The sequence below is a fragment of the Tachyglossus aculeatus genome, chromosome 1, assembly GCF_015852505.1.
Source record: "Tachyglossus aculeatus isolate mTacAcu1 chromosome 1, mTacAcu1.pri, whole genome shotgun sequence".
NCBI classification, from domain to species: Eukaryota; Metazoa; Chordata; class Mammalia; order Monotremata; family Tachyglossidae; genus Tachyglossus; species Tachyglossus aculeatus.
In genome coordinates this window covers 7,822,105-7,841,199 of record NC_052066.1, presented here as the reverse complement: position 1 = coordinate 7,841,199, position 19,095 = coordinate 7,822,105, and the positions used below count along the sequence as shown (strand labels likewise).

At 46.3% G+C, this 19,095-nt stretch overlaps 2 protein-coding genes across 2 annotated transcripts in view; one reads left to right on the top strand and one right to left on the bottom strand.

Moving 5' to 3' along the window:
- Positions 1 to 12,932, top strand: part of ZFAND2B (zinc finger AN1-type containing 2B) — a 30,084-nt gene extending 17,152 nt beyond the window's left edge. Inside the window, exons 3-9 of the mRNA XM_038746752.1 lie at positions 5,670 to 5,801; positions 5,912 to 6,057; positions 9,434 to 9,532; positions 12,030 to 12,078; positions 12,189 to 12,265; positions 12,581 to 12,653; positions 12,735 to 12,932. Coding sequence (XP_038602680.1) covers positions 5,670 to 5,801; positions 5,912 to 6,057; positions 9,434 to 9,532; positions 12,030 to 12,078; positions 12,189 to 12,265; positions 12,581 to 12,653; positions 12,735 to 12,779 — 621 coding nt within the window. The 3' untranslated portion in view covers positions 12,780 to 12,932. The remainder of the gene's footprint in view (positions 1 to 5,669; positions 5,802 to 5,911; positions 6,058 to 9,433; positions 9,533 to 12,029; positions 12,079 to 12,188; positions 12,266 to 12,580; positions 12,654 to 12,734) is intronic.
- A 3,237-nt stretch (positions 12,933 to 16,169) lies between these two features.
- ABCB6 (ATP binding cassette subfamily B member 6 (Langereis blood group)) overlaps positions 16,170 to 19,095 on the bottom strand; it is a 64,735-nt gene continuing 61,809 nt past the window's right edge. The window contains exons 19-20 of the mRNA XM_038743267.1: positions 17,840 to 17,908; positions 16,170 to 16,417 (exon numbers count right to left, since the gene is read on the bottom strand). Coding sequence (XP_038599195.1) covers positions 16,327 to 16,417; positions 17,840 to 17,908 — 160 coding nt within the window. The 3' untranslated portion in view covers positions 16,170 to 16,326. The remainder of the gene's footprint in view (positions 16,418 to 17,839; positions 17,909 to 19,095) is intronic.

The following is a 19,095-nucleotide window of genomic DNA, read 5'->3' as shown; positions in this document are numbered from 1 at the left end:
GCACTGAGGCCTATAGAATAATAATAATGATGATGGCATTTGTTAAGCGCTTACGATGTGCAAAGCGCTGTTCTAAGCCCCGGGGTGGGGGATACAAGGTGATGAGGTGGTCCCACGGTGGGGCTCACAGTCTTCATCCCCATTTTACAGATGAGGGAACTGAGGCACAGAGAATAATAATAATAATAATAATAATAATAATAATGGCTTTTGTGAAGCGCTTACGATGTGCCAAGCACTGTTCTAAGCTCTGGGGAGGTTACAAGGTGATCAGGTTGTCCCACGGGGGGCTCACACTCTTCATCCCCATTTTACAGATGAGGGAACTGAGGCCCAGAGAATAATAATAGTAATAATAATGATGGCATTTGTGAAGTGCTTACGATGTGCAAAGCACTGTTCTAAGCGCTGGGGGGATATAGGGTGATGAGGTTGTGCCACGGGGGACTCACAGTTTTCATCCCCCTTTGACAGATGAGGCCACTGAGGCACGGAGAAGTGAACGGACTGCCCAGTCACCCAGCCTCCAGTGCTTAGACCAATCAATCAATCAATCAATCGTATTTATTGAGTGCTTACTGTGTGCAGAGCACTGTACTAAGCGCTTGGCAATAATAATAATAATGATCAATCAATCGTATTTATTGAGCGTTTACTGTGTGCAGAGCACTGGACTAAGTGCTTGGCAATAATAATAATAATAATAATCAATCGTATTTATTGAGCGCTTACTGTGTGCAGAGCACTGTACTAAGCGCTTGGCAATAATAATAATCAATCAATTGTATTTATTGAGCGCTTACTTTGTGCAGAGCACTGGACTAAGCGCTTGGCAATAATAATAATAATAATAATAATAATAATGATAATAATAATCAATCAGTTGTATTTATTGAGCGCTTACTGTGTGCAGAGCACTGTACTAAGCGCTTGGCAATAATAATAATAATAATAATAATCAATCAATTGTATTGAGTGCTTACTGTGTGCAGAGCACTGGACTAAGTGCTTGGCAATAATAATAATAATCAATCAATCGTATTTATTGAGTGCTTACTATGTGCAGAGCACTGGACTAAGCGCTTGGCAATAATAATAATCAATCAATTGTATTGATTGAGCGCTTACTGTGTGTAGAGCACTGTACTAAGTGCTTGGCAATAATAATAATAATCAATCAATTGTATTTATTGAGCGCTTACTGTGTGCAGAGCACTGGACTAAGCGCTTGGCAATAATAATGATAATAATCAATATCAATCGTATGTACTGAGCACTTACTGTGTGCAGAGCACTGTACTAAGCGCTTGGGAAGTCCAAGTTGGCAACATATAGAGACGATCCCTTCCCAACAGCGGGCTCACGGTCTAGAAGAACAGTTCTTTGCACATAGTAAGCGCTTTTAGACTTTTAGACTGTGAGCCCGCTGTCGGGTCGGGACCGTCTCTAGATGTTGCCAACTTGTACTTCCCAATCAATCAATCAATCAATCAATCGTATTTATTGAGCGCTTACTGTGTGCAGAGCACTGGACTAAGCGCTTGGCAAGAATAATAATAATAATAATCGTATTTATTGAGCGCTTACTGTGTGCAGAGCAGTGGACTAAAAGTGCTTGGCAATAATAATAATAATAATCAATCAATCGTATTGATTGAGCGCTTACTCTGCGCTTGGGAAGTCCAAGCTGGCAACATCTAGAGACGGTCCCTCCCCAACAGCGGGCTCACAGTCTAAAAGTCAAAAGTCAGTCAATTTGGCCTTCCCAAGCGCTTAGTACAGTGCTCTGCACACAGTAAGCGCTCAGTAAATACGATTGATGATGATAAAAGGGGGAGACGGACAACAAAACCAAACATACTAACCAAATAAAATAAATAGGGTATTTATTCAAGCGGTTAGTCCAGTGCTCTGCACACAGTGAGCGCTCAATCGGTATGATTGATTGATTGACAAATGCCATTATTATTATTATTAGGACGTCCATAAATAGAATATTTATGCAAGCGCTTAGTCCAGTGCTCTGCACACAATGAGCGCTCAGTCAGTACGATTGATTGATTGACAAATGCCATTATTATTATTATTAGGATGTCCATAAATAGAATATTTATTCAAGCGCTTAGTCCAGTGCTCTGCACACAGTAAGCGCTCAATCAGTATGATTGATTGATTGACAAATGCCATTATTATTCTTATTAGGACGTCCATAAATGGAATATTTATTCAAGCGCTTAGTCCAGTGCTCTGCACACAGTAAGCGCTCAATCAGTACGATTGATTGATTGACAAATGCCGCCATTAGTATTATTCTTATTAGGACGTCCATAAATAGAGTATTTATTCAAGCGCTTAGTCCAGTGCTCTGCACACAGTAAGCGCTCAATCGGTATGATTGATTGATTGACAAATGCCATTATTATTATTATTAGGACGTCCATAAATAGAATATTTATTCAAGTGCTTAGTCCAGTGCTCTGCACACAGGAAGCACTCAATTGGTATAATTGATAGATTGACAAATGCCATTATTATTATTATTAGGACGTCCATAAATAGCATATTTATTCAAGCGCTTAGTCCAGTGCTCTGCACACAGTAAGCGCTCAATCGGTATGACTGATTGATTGACAAATGCCATTATTATTCTTATTTTGATTGATTGACAAATGCCACTATTAATCTCATCATTAGGACGTCCATAAATAGAATATTTATTCAAGCGCTTAGTCCAGTGCTCTGCACACAGTAAGCGCTCAATCGGTACGATTGATTGACAAATGCCATTATTATTCTTATTAGGATGTCCATAAATAGAATATTTAGTCAAGCGCTTAGTCCAGTGCTCTACACACAGTAAGCGCTCAGTCAGTACGATTGATTGATTGACAAATGCCATTATTATTCTTATTAGGACGTCCATAAATAGAATATTTAGTCAAGCACTTAGTCCAGTGCTCTGCACACAGTAAGCGCTCAATCGGTACGATTGATTGATTGACAAATGCCATTATTATTCTTATTAGGACTTCCATAAATAGCATATTTATTCAAGTGCTTAGTCCAGTGCTCTGCACACAGTAAGCGCTGAGTCAGTACAATTGATTGATTGACAAATGCCATTATTATGATTATTATTAGGACGTCCATAAATAGAATATTTATTCAAGGGCTTAGTCCAGTGCTCTGCACACAGTAAGCGCTCAATCGGTATGATTGATTGATTGACAAATGCCATTATTATTCTTATTAGGACGTCCATAAATAGAATATTTAGTCAAGCGCTTAGTCCAGTGCTCTGCACACAGTAAGCGCTCAATCAGTACGATTGATTGATTGACAAATGCCGCCATTATTATTGTTCTTATTAGGACGTCCATAAATAGAATATTTATTCAAGCGCTTAGTCCAGTGCTCTGCACACAGTAAGCGCTCAATCGGTACGACTGATTGATTGACAAATGCTATTATTATTCTTATTAGGACGTCCATAAATAGAACATTTATTCAAGCGCTTAGTCCAGTTCTCTGCACACAGTAAGTGCTCAATCGGTACGATTGATTGATTGACAAATGCCATTATTATTCTTATTTTGATTGATTGACAAATGCCATTATTAATCTCATTAGGACGTCCATAAATAGAATATTTAGTCAAGCGCTTAGTCCAGTGCTCTGCACACAGTAAGCGCTCAATCGGTACGATTGATTGATTGGCAAATGCCGCCATTATTATTGTTCTTATTAGGACGTCCATAAATAGAATATTTAGTCAAGCGCTTAGTCCAGTGCTCTGCACACAGTAAGCGCTCAATCGGTATGACTGATTGATTGACAAATGCTATTATTATTCTTATTAGGACGTCCATAAATAGAACATTTATTCAAGCGCTTAGTCCAGTTCTCTGCACACAGTAAGTGCTCAATCGGTACGATTGATTGACAAATGCCATTATTATTCTTATTTTGATTGATTGACAAATGCCATTATTAATCTCATTAGGACGTCCATAAATAGAATATTTAGTCAAGCGCTTAGCCCAGTGCTCTGCACACAGTAAGCGCTCAATCGGTACGATTGATTGGCAAATGCCGCCATTATCATTGTTCTTATTAGGACGTCCATAAATAGAATATTTAGTCAAGCGCTTAGTCCAGTGCTCTGCACACAGTAAGTGCTCAATCAGTACGATTGATTGATTGACAAATGCCGCCATTATTATTATTATTATTAGGACGTCCATAAATAGAATATTTAGTCAAGCGCTTAGTCCAGTGCTCTGCACACAGTAAGCGCTCAATCGGTATGACTGATTGATTGACAAATGCCACCATTATTCTTATTCTTATTAGGACATCCATAAATAGAATATTTATTCAAGCGATTCATTGATTGACAACTGCCATTATTATTCTTATTAGGACGTCCATAAATAGAATATTTATTCAAGTGCTTAGTCCAGTGCTCTGCACACAGTAAGCGCTCAATCGGTACGATTGATTGATTGACAAATGCTATTATTATTCTTATTAGGATGTCCATAAATAGAATATTTAGTCAAGCGCTTAGTCCAGTGCTCTGCACACAGTAAGCGCTCAATCAGTACGATTGATTGATTGACAAATGCCATTATTATTCTTATTAGGACGTCCATAAATAGAATATTTAGTCAAGCGCTTAGTCCAGTGCTCTGCACACAGTAAGCGCTCAATCGGTACAATTGATTGATTGACAAATGCCATTATTATTCTTATTAGGACGTCCATAAATAGCATATTTATTCAAGCGCTTAGTCCAGTGCTCTGCACACAGTAAGCGCTGAGTCAGTACAATTGATTGATTGACAAATGCCATTATTATTATTAGGACGTCCATAAATAGAATATTTATTCAAGGGCTTAGTCCAGTGCTCTGCACACAGTAAGCGCTCAATCGGTATGATTGATTGATTGACAAATGCCATTATTATTATTATTAGGACGTCCATAAATAGAATATTTAGTCAAGCGCTTAGTCCAGTGCTCTGCACACAGTAAGCGCTCAATCGGTACGACTGATTGATTGACAAATGCCACCATTATTATTATTCTTATTAGGACGTCCATAAATAGAATATTTATTCAAGCGCTTACTCCAGTGCTCTGCACACAGTAAGCGCTCAATTGGTACGATTGATTGATTGACAAATGCCATTATTATTCTTATTAGGACGTCCATAAATAGAATATTTAGTCAAGCGCTTAGTCCAGTGCTCTGCACACAGTAAGCACTCAGTCAGTACGATTGATTGATTGACAAATGCCGCCATTATTATTATTCTTATTAGGACATCCATAAATAGAATATTTATTCAAGCGCTTACTCCAGTGCTCTGCACACAGTAGGCGCTCAATCAGTACGACTGATTGATTGACAAATGTTGTTATTATTCTTATTAGGACGTCCATAAATAGAATATTTATTCAAGCGCTTAGTCCAGTGCTCTGCACACAGTAAGTGCTCAATCAGTACGATTGATTGATTGGCAAATGCCGCCATTATTATTATTCTTATTAGGACGTCCATAAATAGAATATTTATTCAAGCGCTTAGTCCAGTGCTCTGCACACAGTAAGCGCTCAATCGGTACGATTGATTGATTGACAAATGCCATTTTTATTCTTATTAGGACGTCCAGGTGCCGGTGTGCCCACTGTGCAACATGCCCGTGCCCGGGGCGCGGGGGGAGCCGCCGGACCGGGCCGTGGGGGACCACATCGACCGGGACTGCCGCTCCGACCCGGCCCAGCGCAAGCGGAAGGTGGGCATAGGACGGACGGGCGGGCACAAGGGTGGGCACGCCGGGCAGGGGCCGGGTGGGTGACGGGCGGACGCCCCCTTTTCCCCCCATCTCCCCGCCGCGGGCACCAGATCTTCACCAAGCGATGCGGGCGGGCCGGCTGCCGCCAGCGCGAGATGATGGAGCTGACGTGCCAGGGCTGCGGGCGCAACTTCTGCCTCAGGCATCGCCACCCGTTGGACCACGCCTGCCCCGGGGAGGAGGGCCGGGACGCACGGTAACCCCCGCCCCGCTGCCCACCGGCATCATTCATTCATTCCCGAGTAGTAGTAGTCATTCATTCAATCGTATTTATTGAGCGCCTACTGTGTGCAGAGCACTGGACCAAGCGCTAACCCCCGCCCCGCCACCACCCACAGTCGTCGTTCATTCATTCCCGAGTAGTAATAGTCATTCATTCAGTCATCAGTCATATTTCAATCGTATTTACTGAGCGCTTACTATGTGCAGACCACCCACAGTCGTCGTTCATTCATTCCTGAGTACGAGTAGTCATTCATTCAGTCGTATTGAGTGAGCGCTTACTGTGTGCAGAGCACTGGACCAAGCGCTAACCCCTGCCCCGCCACCACCCACCGGCATCGCTCATTCATTCCCGAGTAGTAGTAGTCATTCATTCAGTCGTATTTATTGAGCGCTTACTGTGTGCAGAGCACTGGACCAAGCGCTAACCCCCGCCCCGCCACCACCCACAGTCCTCGTTCATTCATCCCCGAGTAGTATTAGTCATTCATTCAATCGTATTTATTGAGCGCTTACTGTGTGCAGAGCACTGGACCAAGCGCTAACCCCCACCCTGCCACCACCCACCGGCGTCGCTTATTCATTCCCGAGTAATTATATTATTCATTCATTCAGTCGTATTTATTGAGCGCTTACTGTGTGCAGAGCACTGGACTAAGCGCTTGGGAACTGCGGAGGATACAAGGTGATCAGGTTGTTCATTCATTCATTCAATCGTATTGATGGAGCGCTGACTGGGTGCAGAGCACTGGACTAAGCGCTTGGGAAGTCCAAGGTGGCGGCATATGGAGACGGTCCCTACCCAACATTCATTCATTCGGTCGTATTTATTGAGCGCTTACTGTGTGCAGAGCACTGGACTAAGCGCTTGGGAACTTGGGGGGATACAAGGTGATCAGGTTGTTCATTCATTCATTCAATCGTACTGATGGAGCGCTGTGTGCAGAGCACTGGACTAAGCGCTTGGGAAGGACAAGGTGGCAGCATATGGAGACGGTCCCTACCCAACATTCATTCATTCGGTTGTATTTATTGAGCGCTTACTTACTGTGTGCAGAGCACTGGACCAAGCGCTAACCCCCGCCCCGCCACCACCCACCGGCGTCGCTCATTCATTCCCGAGTAGTAGTAGTCATTCATTCAGTCGTATTTATTGAGCGCTTACTGTGTGCAGAGCACTGGACTAAGCGCTTGGGAACTGGGGAGGATACAAGGTGATCAGGTTATTCATTCATTCATTCAGTCGTATTGATGGAGCGCTTACTGGGTGCAGAGCACTGGACTAAGCGCTTGGGAAGGTCAAGGTGGCGGCATATGGAGACAGTCCCTACCCAACATTCATTCATTCAGTCGTATTTATTGAGCGCTTACTGTGTGCAGAGCACTGGACTAAGCGCTTGGGAAGGACAAGGTGGCAGCATATGGAGACGGTCCCTACCCAACATTCATTCATTCGGTTGTATTTATTGAGCGCTTACTGTGTGCACAGCACTGGACCAAGCGCTAACCCCCGCCCCGCCACCACCCACCGGCGTCGCTCATTCATTCCCGAGTAGTAGTAGTCATTCATTCAGTCGTATTTATTGAGCGCTTACTGTGTGCAGAGCACTGGACTAAGCGCTTGGGAACTGGGGAGGATACAAGGTGATCAGGTTGTTCATTCATTCAGTCGTATTTATTGAGCACTTACTGTGTGCAGAGCACTGGACTAAGCGCTTGGGAAGGACAAGGTGGCAGCATATGGAGACGGTCCCTACCCAACATTCATTCATTCAATCGTGTTTATTGAGCGCCTACTGTGTGCAGAGCACTGGACTAAGCGCTTGGGAACTGGGGAGGATACAAGGTGATCAGGTTGTTCATTCATTCATTCAGTCGTATTTATTGAGCACTTACTGTGTGCAGAGCACTGGACTAAGCGCTTGGGAAGTCCAAGGTGGCAGCATATGGAGACGGTCCCTACCCAACATTCATTCATTCAATCGTGTTTATTGAGCGCCTATTGTGTGCAGAGCACTGGACTAAGCGCTTGGGAACTGGGGAGGATACAAGGTGATCAGGTTGTTCATTCATTCATTCAGTCGTATTTATTGAGCGCTTACTGGGTGCAGAGCACTGGACTAAGCGCTTGGGAAGTCCAAGGTGGCGGCATATGGAGACGGTCCCTACCCAACATTCATTCATTCGGTCGTATTTATTGAGCGCCTACTGTGTGCAGAGCACTGGACTAAGCGCTTGGGAACTGGGGAGGATACAAGGTGATCAGGTTGTTCATTCATTCATTCAGTCGTATTGATGGAGCGCTGACTGTGTGCCGAGCACTGAGGGCACGCCTCATTCAATCGTACTTCGATCGTATTTATTGAGCGCTTACTGTGTGCCGAGCGTTTAGCAAATACCACGATTTTTCTTCTTCTTCTTCTTCTCACTTGAGCCAGCCTTCCTGCCCCTTCCAAGCCAAAGAAATCCCGTCACCTCCCGGGGATTGGGTGCCCACCTCCCGGCCGATGGGGCCGGGCGGAGATTGGGGTGGCTGGCTGTCCTTCCCAAGCGCTTAGTACAGTGCTGTGCACACAGTAAGCGCTCAATAAATACGACTGAATGAATGAATGGCTGGTTTTAGACTGTGAGCCCACTCTTTTAGACTGTGAGCCCACTGTTGGGTAGGCACTGTCTCTATATGTTGCCAACTTGGACTTCCCAAGCGCTTAGTCCAGTGCTCTGCACACAGTAAGCGCTCAATAAATACGACTGAATGAATGAATGGCTGGTTTTAGACTGTGAGCCCACTCTTTTAGACTGTGAGCCCAGTCTTTTAGACTGTGAGCCCACTGTTGGGTAGGCACTGTCTCTATATGTTGCCAACTTGGACTTCCCAAGCGCTTAGTCCAGTGCTCTGCACACAGTAAGCGCTCAATAAATACAACTGAATGAATGAATGACTGGTTTTAGACTGTGAGCCCACTCTTTTAGACTGTGAGCCCACTCTTTTAGACTGTGAGCCCACTGTTGGGTAGGGACCGTTTTTATATGTTGCCAACTTGGACTTCCCAAGCGCTTAGTCCAGTGCTCTGCACACAGTAAGCGCTCAATAAATATGACTGAATGAATGAATGACTGGTTTTAGACTGTGAGCCCACTCTTTCAGACTGTGAGCCCACTCTTTTAGACTGTGAGCCCACTGTTGGGTAGGGACTGTCTCTAGATGTTGCCAACTTGGACTTCCCAAGCGCTTAGTACAGTGCTCTGCACACAGTAAGCGCTCAATAAATGCGATTGATTGATTGGTTTTGGGGGGGCATCCTTTCCCCCCGTCTCTCTCTCTCTCCCTCTTTGTGTGTCTCTGACAGAGTGGCTGCCATTCCTAGGGCCCAGGGCCTCTTCCCGGACCCCCCGGCTCCGGCCCGGGAAGGGGGCAGAATCGGAACGCCAATCCCGACTCCTTCCAGGTACCTCCATTCATTCATTCAATCGTATTTATTGAGCGCTTACTGGGTGCAGAGCACTGGACTAAGCGCTTGGGGAGTCCAAGTTGGCAACATCTAGAGCCGGTCCCTACCCGACAGCGGGCTCACAGGCTAGAAGGGGGAGACGGACAACAAAACAAAGCATATTAACAGAATAAAATAAGTAGAATAAATATGTACAAGTAAAATAAATCAATAGAGTAATAAATCCGTATATACATATATGCAGGTGCTGTGGGGAGGGGAAGGAGGTAATCAATAAATCAGTCGTATTTATTGAGCGCTTACTGGGTGCAGAGCACTGGACTAAGCGCTTGGGAAGTCCACGTTGGCAACATCTAGAGACTGTCCCTACCCGACAGCGGGCTCACAGGCTAGAAGGGGGAGACAGGCAACAAAACAAAGCATATTAACAAAATAAAATAAGTAGAATAAATATGTACAAGTAAAATAGAGTAATAAATCCGTACAAACATACATATATACATATATACAGGTGCTGTGGAAATATGTACAAGTAAAATAAATCAATAGAGTAATAAATCCGTACAAACATATATACAGGTGCTGTGGGGAGGGGAAGGAGGTAATCAATCAATCAATCATATTTATTGAGCGCTTACTGGGTGCAGAGCACTGGACTAAGCGCTTGGGAAGTCCAAGTTGGCAACATGTAGAGATGGTCCCTACCCAACAGTGGGCTCACAGGCTAGAAGGGGGAGACAGACAACAAAACCAAACATATTAACAGAATTAAATAAGTAGAATAGATATGTACAAGTAAAATAAATCAATAAATAGAGTAATAAATCCGTACAAACATATATACATATATGCAGGTGCTGTGGGGAGGGGAAGGAGGCAATCAATCAATCAATCAATCAATCATATTTATTGAGCGCTTACTGTGTGCAGAGCACTGGACTAAGCGCTTGGGAAGGACAAATCGGCAACAGATAGAGTCGGTCCCTACCCAACGATTATTATTGATTTCTAGACTGTCTCCCCCTCGAGACTGTCAGCTCCTCGTGGGCAGGGGACGTTGGTCCGCTTCTCACCTGCACCCAGTAAGCGCTCAATAAATACGATTGAATGAATGAATGAATGGCTGTCCTCTCCCAAGCACTCAGTCCAGTGCTGTCCAGAGCACAGAGTCAGCGCTCAATCATTCATTCAGTCAGTCGTATTTATTGAGCGCTTACTGGGTGCAGAGCACTGTACTAAGCGCTTGGGAAGCACAAGTTGGCAACATAGACGGTCCCTACCCAACAGCGGGCTCAGAGGCTAGACAACAAAACAAAACACATAAACACATAAAACACATAAACCAGGGGGAGACAGACAACAAAACAAAACACATAAACCAAATAAAATAAATAGAATTAGTACGTACAAGTAGAGTAATAAATCAGTACAAACATATATATATATATATATATATATATATATATATATATATATACAGGTGCTGTGGGGAGGGGAAGGATATATATATATATATATATATATATATATATACACACACACATATATACAGGTGCTGTGGGGAGGGGAAGGAAACCTATAAACCAAATAAAATAAATAGAATTAATATGTACAAGTAAAATAGAGTAATAAATCTGTACAAACATATATGTGTGTACACACATATATACATATATATAGTACACATATATATATATATATGTATATATATAGGTGCTGTGGGGAGGGGAAGGAAACATATAAACCAAATAAAATAAACAGAATAGTAAATATGTACAAGTAAAATAGAGTAATAAATCTGTACAAACATATATATATATATATACACACATACATACATATACATACATACATACATATATATATATATATTTACAGGTGCTGTGGGGAGGGGAAGGAAACATATAAACCAAATAAAATAAATAGAATAGTAAATATGTACAAGTAAAATAGAGTAATAAATCTGTACAAACATATATATACACACACACACACACACGTATATGTGTGTGTGTGTGTGTGTGTGTGTGTATGCAGGTGCTGTGGGGAGGGGAACATATAAACCAAATAAAATAAATAGAATAGTAAATATGTACAAGTAAAATAGAGTAATAAATCTGTACATATATATATATATATATATATATATATATATATATATATATATATATATATATACGTATCTATTCAGGTGCTGTGGGGAGGGGAAGGAAACATATAAACCAAATAAAATAGAATAAATATGTTACAAGTAAAATAGAGTAATAAATCTGTACAAACGTATATATAGGTGCGGTGGGGAGGGGAAGGAGGTGAGGCGGGGGGGGATGGGGAGGGGCCCTTCTCCGGGCCTCAGTTTCCCCATCCGCGGAGCGGGGGACGCGCCCCTCCTCCCGAGGCTCGTGAGCCCCTCCGCGGGCACAGGCCCATCCCGCGCTTGGCAGCGCTCAGCGCAGCGCCCGCCCCTCATCACGACGCCCGTCTCCCGTCCCAGGATGGGCGCCCCTCCGCCCCACCCCGCCCTGGCTCTGCAGAACGGACTGGTGAGTCGGGGGGGGGGGGGGGGTCTTGGGGGGAAACTGAGGCAGGGCGGACAGGGAGAGGCGAGGGTGAGCCCCGCGTGGCCCCCTCCCCGTCTTCCCTTTGGGTGCAGAGCGAGGACGAGGCCCTGCAGCGGGCTCTGGAGTTATCCTTGGCGGAGGCCGCCCGGTGGACCACCCCCAGTCGAAGGTAATAATAATAATAATAATAATAATAATAGCATTTATTAAGCGCTTACTATGTGCCAAGCACTGTTCTAAGCGCTGGGGGAGGTTGTCCCACGGTGGGGGGCTTCCAGTCTTCATCCCCCTGTTCCAGATGAGGGAACGGAGGCCCAGAGAAGCGAAGTGGCTTGCCCAAAGTCACCCAGCGGGATCCGAACCCGCGACCCCGGACTCCCAAGTCCACGCTCTTCCCCCCTGGGCCGCGCCGCTCCTCTGGACCCCGTTTTGGGGGGCGGGATGGAGGGGGGGGCCGTGACGGAGGGGAGCCTTTCGACCCCAGCGCCCAGGAGGAGGACGACCTCGCCCTGGCCCGGGCCCTGGCCGCCAGCGAAGAGGAGGAGCGGCGTTCGCAGGTGAGGAGGAGGGGGGCGTCCGGTGCATCCTCCCTGCCTCGGTTTACCCCCCGCCCTGACCCCCCGTTCCCTCCCTTGCAGGCCGAGGGCCGGGGGGCGAAGCCGACCGGCTGCAGCCTGTGCTAGGGGCGGGCGGGGGGCCCGCCGGAGGAGCCGGAGACCCCCGCAGCAGGAGGAGGAGGAGGAAGAGGAGGAGGAGAAGAAGAAGAAACGGGGGTCGCCCCCCGACCCCCGGGGTGGAGAATAAAACATTTCTGCCGCTGCTGCTTCTAAAACTAATAACGACGATGGTATTTGTCATTAATAATAATAATAATGATAATGGTGGCATTTGTTAAGCACTTACTCTATGCAGGAGGAGGAGGAGGAGGAGGAGGAGAAATGGGGGTCGCCCCCCGACCCCCGGGGTGGAGAATAAAACATTTCTACCGCTGCTGCTTCTAAAACTAATAATGACGACGGTATTTGTCATTAATAATAATAATAATAATGATGGCATTTGTTAAGCGCTTACTCTATGCAGGAGGAGGAGGAGGAGGAGAAGAAGAAATGGGGGTCGCCCCCCCGACCCCCGGGGTGGAGAATAAAACATTTCTGCCGCTGCTGCTTCTAAAACTAATAATGATGACGGTATTTGTCATTAATAATAATAATAATAATGATGGCATTTGTTAAGCACTTACTCTATGCAGGAGGAGGAGGAGGAGGAGGAGGAGGAGAAGAAGAAATGGGGGTCGCCAATAAAACATTTCTACCGCTGCTGCTTCTAAAACTAATGATGACGACGGTATTTGTCATTAATAATAATAATAATAATAATGATGGCATTTGTTAAGCGCTTACTCTATGCCAAGCACTGCTGGGGGGGATACAAGGGGATGGGGTGGTCCCACACGGCGGCTCCCAGTCTTAGAGAAGCCGCGGGGCTCAGTGGAAAGAGCCCGGGGCTTTGGAGCCAGGGGGTCCTGGGTTCGAATCCCAGCCCCGCCAACTGTCGGCTGGGTGACTTTGGGCAGGTGGCTTCACTTCTCTGGGCCTCAGTGACCTCATCTGGAAAATGGGGATGAAGACTGGGAGCCCCCCGGGGGACAACCTGATCACCTGGTAACCTTCCCAGTGCTTAGAACGGTGCTTTTTGCACATAGTAAGCGCTTAATAAATGCCATCATTATTATTGCTAATAATAATGATGGCATTTATTATTATCTTTTTCATTATTTCATAATGATAATTATATTAATGATGATATTAATGATAATGATAATATGATATAATTATATTTGTGATACTTATTATTATCATTAATGAAAATGATAATTTATTCTTATTATTAATAATGGCATTAAGCGCTTCCTATGTGCAAAGCACCGTTCTAATCAATCAGTCGTATTTATTGAGCGCTTACTGTGTGCAGAGCACTGGACTAAGCGCTTGGGAAGGACAAGTTGGCAAGCCCCTACCCAACAGCGGGCTCACAGTCTAGAAGCTCTGGGGAGGTTACAAGGTGATCAGGTTGTCCCACGGGGGGGTCCCAGTCTTCATCCCCATTTTCCAGATGAGGTCACTGAGGCCCAGAGAAGTGAAGTGACTTGCCCAAAGTCACACAGCTGACAATTGGCAGAGCCGGGATTTGAACCCAGGACCTCGGACTCCAAAGCCCGGGCTCTTTCCACTGAACACGTCTTCATCCCCATTCGGCCCACTTTCTAGCCTGTGAGCCCGCTGTTGGGTAGGGACCGTCTCTCTATGTTGCCAACTTGGACTTCCCAAGCGCTTAGTCCAGTGCTCTGCACACAGTAAGCGCTCAATAAATACGATTGATTGATTGATTCGACAGATGAGGTCCCTGAGGCTCAGAGAAGTGACTTGCCCGGGGTCACAGAGCAGACAGGTGATGGAGGCGGCATTCGAACCCATGCCCCCTTTCATTCAATCGTATTTAATTGATACGATTAGAGAAGCAGCGTGGCTCAGTGGGAAGAGCCCGGGCTTTGGAGCCACAGGTCATGGGTTCAAACCCCGGCTCCGCCAATTGTCAGCTGGGTGACTTTGGGCGAGTCACTTCACTTCTCTGGGCCTCAGTTCCCTCATCTGGAAAATGGGGATGAAGACTGGGAGCCCCCCGGGGGACAACCTGGTCACCTTGTAACCTCCCCAGCGCTTAGAACGGCGCTTTGCCCATAGTAAGCGCTTAATAAATGCCATCATTATTATTATTATTATTATTGAGCGCTTACTGTGTGCAGAGCACTGTACTAAGCGCTTGGGAAGTCCAAGTTGGCAACATCTAGAGACGGTCCCTACCCAACAGCGGGCTCACACTCCAAAGCCCGGGCTCTTTCCACTGAGCCACGCTGCTTCTCTTGTTAATCAATCAATCATCATCATCAATCATATTTATTGAGCGCTCACTGTGTGCAGAGCACTGTACTAAGCGCTTAAGTAAGCGCTGAAGTTGTTAAGTAAGCTCTTAATAATAATAATAATAATAATAATAATGGCATTTGTTAAGCGTTTACTATGTGCAGAGCACTGTTCTAAGTGCTGAGGGGGAATACAAGGTGATCAAGTTGTCCCACGGGGGGCTCACAGTCTTAATCCCCATTTTCCAGATGAGGGAACTGAGGCCCAGAGAAGTGAAGTGCCTTGCCCAAGGTCACCCAGCAGACATGCGGCGGAGTCGGAATTTGAACCTGTGACCTCTGACTGTTCTGTTGACCTCTGTTGACCTCTGACTTTCCAAGGAGAAGCAGCGTGGCTCAGTGGAAACAGCCCGGGGCTTTGGAGTCAGAGGTCATGGGTTCAAATCTCAGCTCCGCCACTTATCAGCTGGGTGACTTTGGGCAAGTCGCTTCACTTCTCTGGGCCTCAGTTCCCTCATCTGGAAAATGGGGATGAAGACTGTGAGCCCCCCGTGGGACAACCTGATCACCTTGTAGCCCCCCAGCGCTTAGAACAGTGCTTGGCACGTAGTAAGCGCCTAACAAATACCGTCCTAAAAAAAAGGACTGTTCTGAGCGCCGTTCTGGGCCTTGGGCCCGAGCCGCTGGGCCGGTAATAATTTGTTCTCTGTCTCCCCCTTTTAGACTGTGAGCCCACTGTTGGGTAGGGACCGTCTCTAGATGTTGCCAACTTGTACTTCCCAAGCGCTTAGTACAGTGCTCTGCGCACAGTAAGCGCTCAATAAATACGATTGATGATGATGATAATAGTGTTGGTATTTGTTAAGCGCTTACTATGTGCCAAGCACTGTCCTAAGCGCTGGGGGAGATACAAGGTGATCAGGTTGTCCCCCGTGGGTCATCCCCATTTTCCAGATGAGGTCACTGAGGCCCGGAGGAGTGAAGTGACTCGCCCCAAGTCACCCAGCTGACAAGTGGCGGAGCCGGGATTCAAACCTGCGACCTCCTGACTCCAAAGCCCGGGCTGTTTCCACTGAGGCTGGGGAAGGGGGACAAGGGGACGGGGCGGTCGCCACCCTCACCCACCCTCCCGCCGGGCATCCCTTCAGGGGCCCCGGTCAGTCGGTGCTACTTATTGAGCGCTCACCGTGTGCCGCCGAGCAGTGTACTAAGCAGGCCCCGCGCCTCGCTTCAAGGACCTTTATTCCGCTCACCGCCCCCCAACGCCGTCCCGCCGTCCGGGGGGGCTGGGGGAAGCGCCCCGGCGTCCGTCACCGGCCGTCCTGGGCCTCGCCCTGCGCCCGCTGTTGAAGCCGCCACATGTCGGCGTAGACGCCTCCCCGCGCCAGCAGAGCCTGGTGCCTGGGGGAGACGGCGGCGGGGGTCAGGGGCCACGCTGTGGCCCCCGGCCCCCGGCCCCGGCCGCCCCCCGGCCCCCCGGCCCTCATCATCATCATCATCAATCGTATTTATTGAGCGCTTACTCTGTGCAGAGCACTGTGCTAAGCGCTTGGGAAGAACAAATTGGCAACATCTAGAGACAGTCCCTACCCAACAGTGGGCTCACGGTCTAACAGGGGGAGACAGAGAACAAAACCAAACATACTAACAAAATAAAATAAATAGAATAGATAGGTACAAATAAAATAGAGTAAAAAATATGTACAAACAAAATAAATAAATAAATAAATAGAGTAAAAAATATGTACAAACATGACAACTATATATAAGGTCCTCTGAAATCCCAATTTCCTGAGCTGCTGTTTCCTGCTCCTAGGTAAGTAAGCGAATCTGGTATTCTGGGGTCTGAATATCCAGGGCCTGATCCAGGCTCAAATCTGAATTTATTTGGCTTTCACTCACCTAAGGCTTTTATATAAGACACATGCTAGGAACAGCTGGACAGAAGAGAGGCGATACAGTGCTTGTGTTGAGGGTCAAGGGATCTGAGTGTGGCCTAATGGATACAGCATGGGCCTTGGGATCAGAAGGAGCTGGGTTCCAATTCTAACTCTGCCACAAATCTGCTTTGTGACCTTGGGTAAGTCACTTCACTTGTCCGTGTCTTAGTCTTAGTCTGTGTCTAAGGCCCTGCTGAGAGCTCACCTCCTCCAGGAGGCCTTCCCAGACTGAGCCCCTTCTTTCCTCTCCCCCTCGTCCCCCTCTCCATCCTCCCGTCTTACCTCCTTCCCTTCCCCACAGCACCTGTATATATGGTTGTACATATTTATTACTCTATTTATCTATTTATTTATTTATTTTACTTGTACATTTCTATCCTACTTATTTTATTTTGTTGGTATGTTTGGTTCTGTTCTCTGTCTCCCCCTTTTAGACTGTGAGCCCACTGTTGGGTAGGGACTGTCTCTATGTGATGCCAATTTGTACTTCCCAAGCGCTTAGTACAGTGCTCTGCACATAGTAAGCGCTCAATAAATACGATTGATTGATTGATTGATTGATTAGTTACCTTATCTGGAAAATGGGGATGTAGACTGCAAGCCCCATGTGGGACAGAGACTGTGTCCAACCTGATTTACTTATATCTACCTCAGCACTTACTACAGTTCCTAGCATATAGTAAATGCTCAACAAATACCACAATTCTTCTTCTTCTTATTGTTATTATCTATCTGATTTTTCTCCCGAATCCATGCCTTTGCTTTTCTCGTGTGTCCCTCATCTCACTGGAGGGGGCCATCGTGCAGCCCCTAGAGCTGTCTTGTGAGGTGAAGGAGTAGAGGGAAAATCCAAGGTGTCCAACCCAGAATAGAGTTCCCTCACCGGCCGCGCTCCACGATGCGGCCCTCGTCGAGCACCAGGATCTGGTCGGCGTGGACCACGGTGGACAGCCTGCGGACGGAGGGACGGACACCTTGGCTCCCGCCGGGCGCTTAGGACAGCGCTCGGCGCGGCGTGAGCGCTCCGCGAACGCCCACGCTATTAGTATCATTGTTAACTATCATTAGCATATTAGTATAATTATTAGTATTAGTAGTATTACCCGCCGGATGCTTAGGACAGCTCTCGGCGCGGCGTGAGCGCTCTGCGAACGCCGACGCTATTAGTATCATTGTTAACTATTATTAGCATATTAGTATAATTATTAGTATTATTAATATTAGTATTACCCGCCGGGCACTTAGAACAGCGCTCCGCGAACGACGCTATTAGTATCATTGTTAACTATTATTAGCATATTAGTATAATTATTAGTATTATTAGTATTACCCACCGGGCACTTCGAACAGCGCTCGGCGCGGCGTGAGCGCTCCGCGAACGCCGACGCTATTAGTATCATTGTTAACTATCATTAGCATATTAGTATAATTATTAGTATTATTAGTATTACCCGCCAGGCACTTAGAACAGCGCTCCGCGAACGACGCTATTAGTATCATTGTTAACTATTATTAGCATATTAGTATAATTATGAGTATTAGTAGTATTAGTATTACCCGCCGGGCGCTTCGAACAGCGCTCGGCGCGGCGTGAGCGCTCCGCGAACACCCACGCTATTAGTATCATTGTTAACTATTATTAGCATATTAGTATAATTATTAGTATTATTAGTATTAGTATTACCCGCCGGGCACTTAGAACAGTGCTCCGCGAACACCGACGCTATTAGTATCATTGTTAACTATTATTAGCATATTAGTATAATTATTAGTATTAGTGTTACTGCCAGTCCAGTGGCAATCCCGGTTATTCCGCACAGCGGAAGCGCTCAGTAAGTAGGAGGGAACGGGTACCGGTGGGCCACCACGATGGTGGTCCGCTGGGCGCGGACGGCCGCCAGGGAGGCCTGGGTGGCTCGCTCTGCGGACGTGTCCAGCGCCGACGTCGCCCACCGACGCTATTAGTATTATTGTTAATTATTAGTAGTATAATTAGTATAATTATTAGTGTTACTGCCAGTCCAGTGGCAATCCCGGTTATTCCGCACAGCGGAAGCGCTCAGTAAGTAGGAGGGAGAACGGGTACCAGTCCGCTGGGCGCAGACGGCCGCCAGGGAGGCCTGGGTGGCTCGCTCCGCG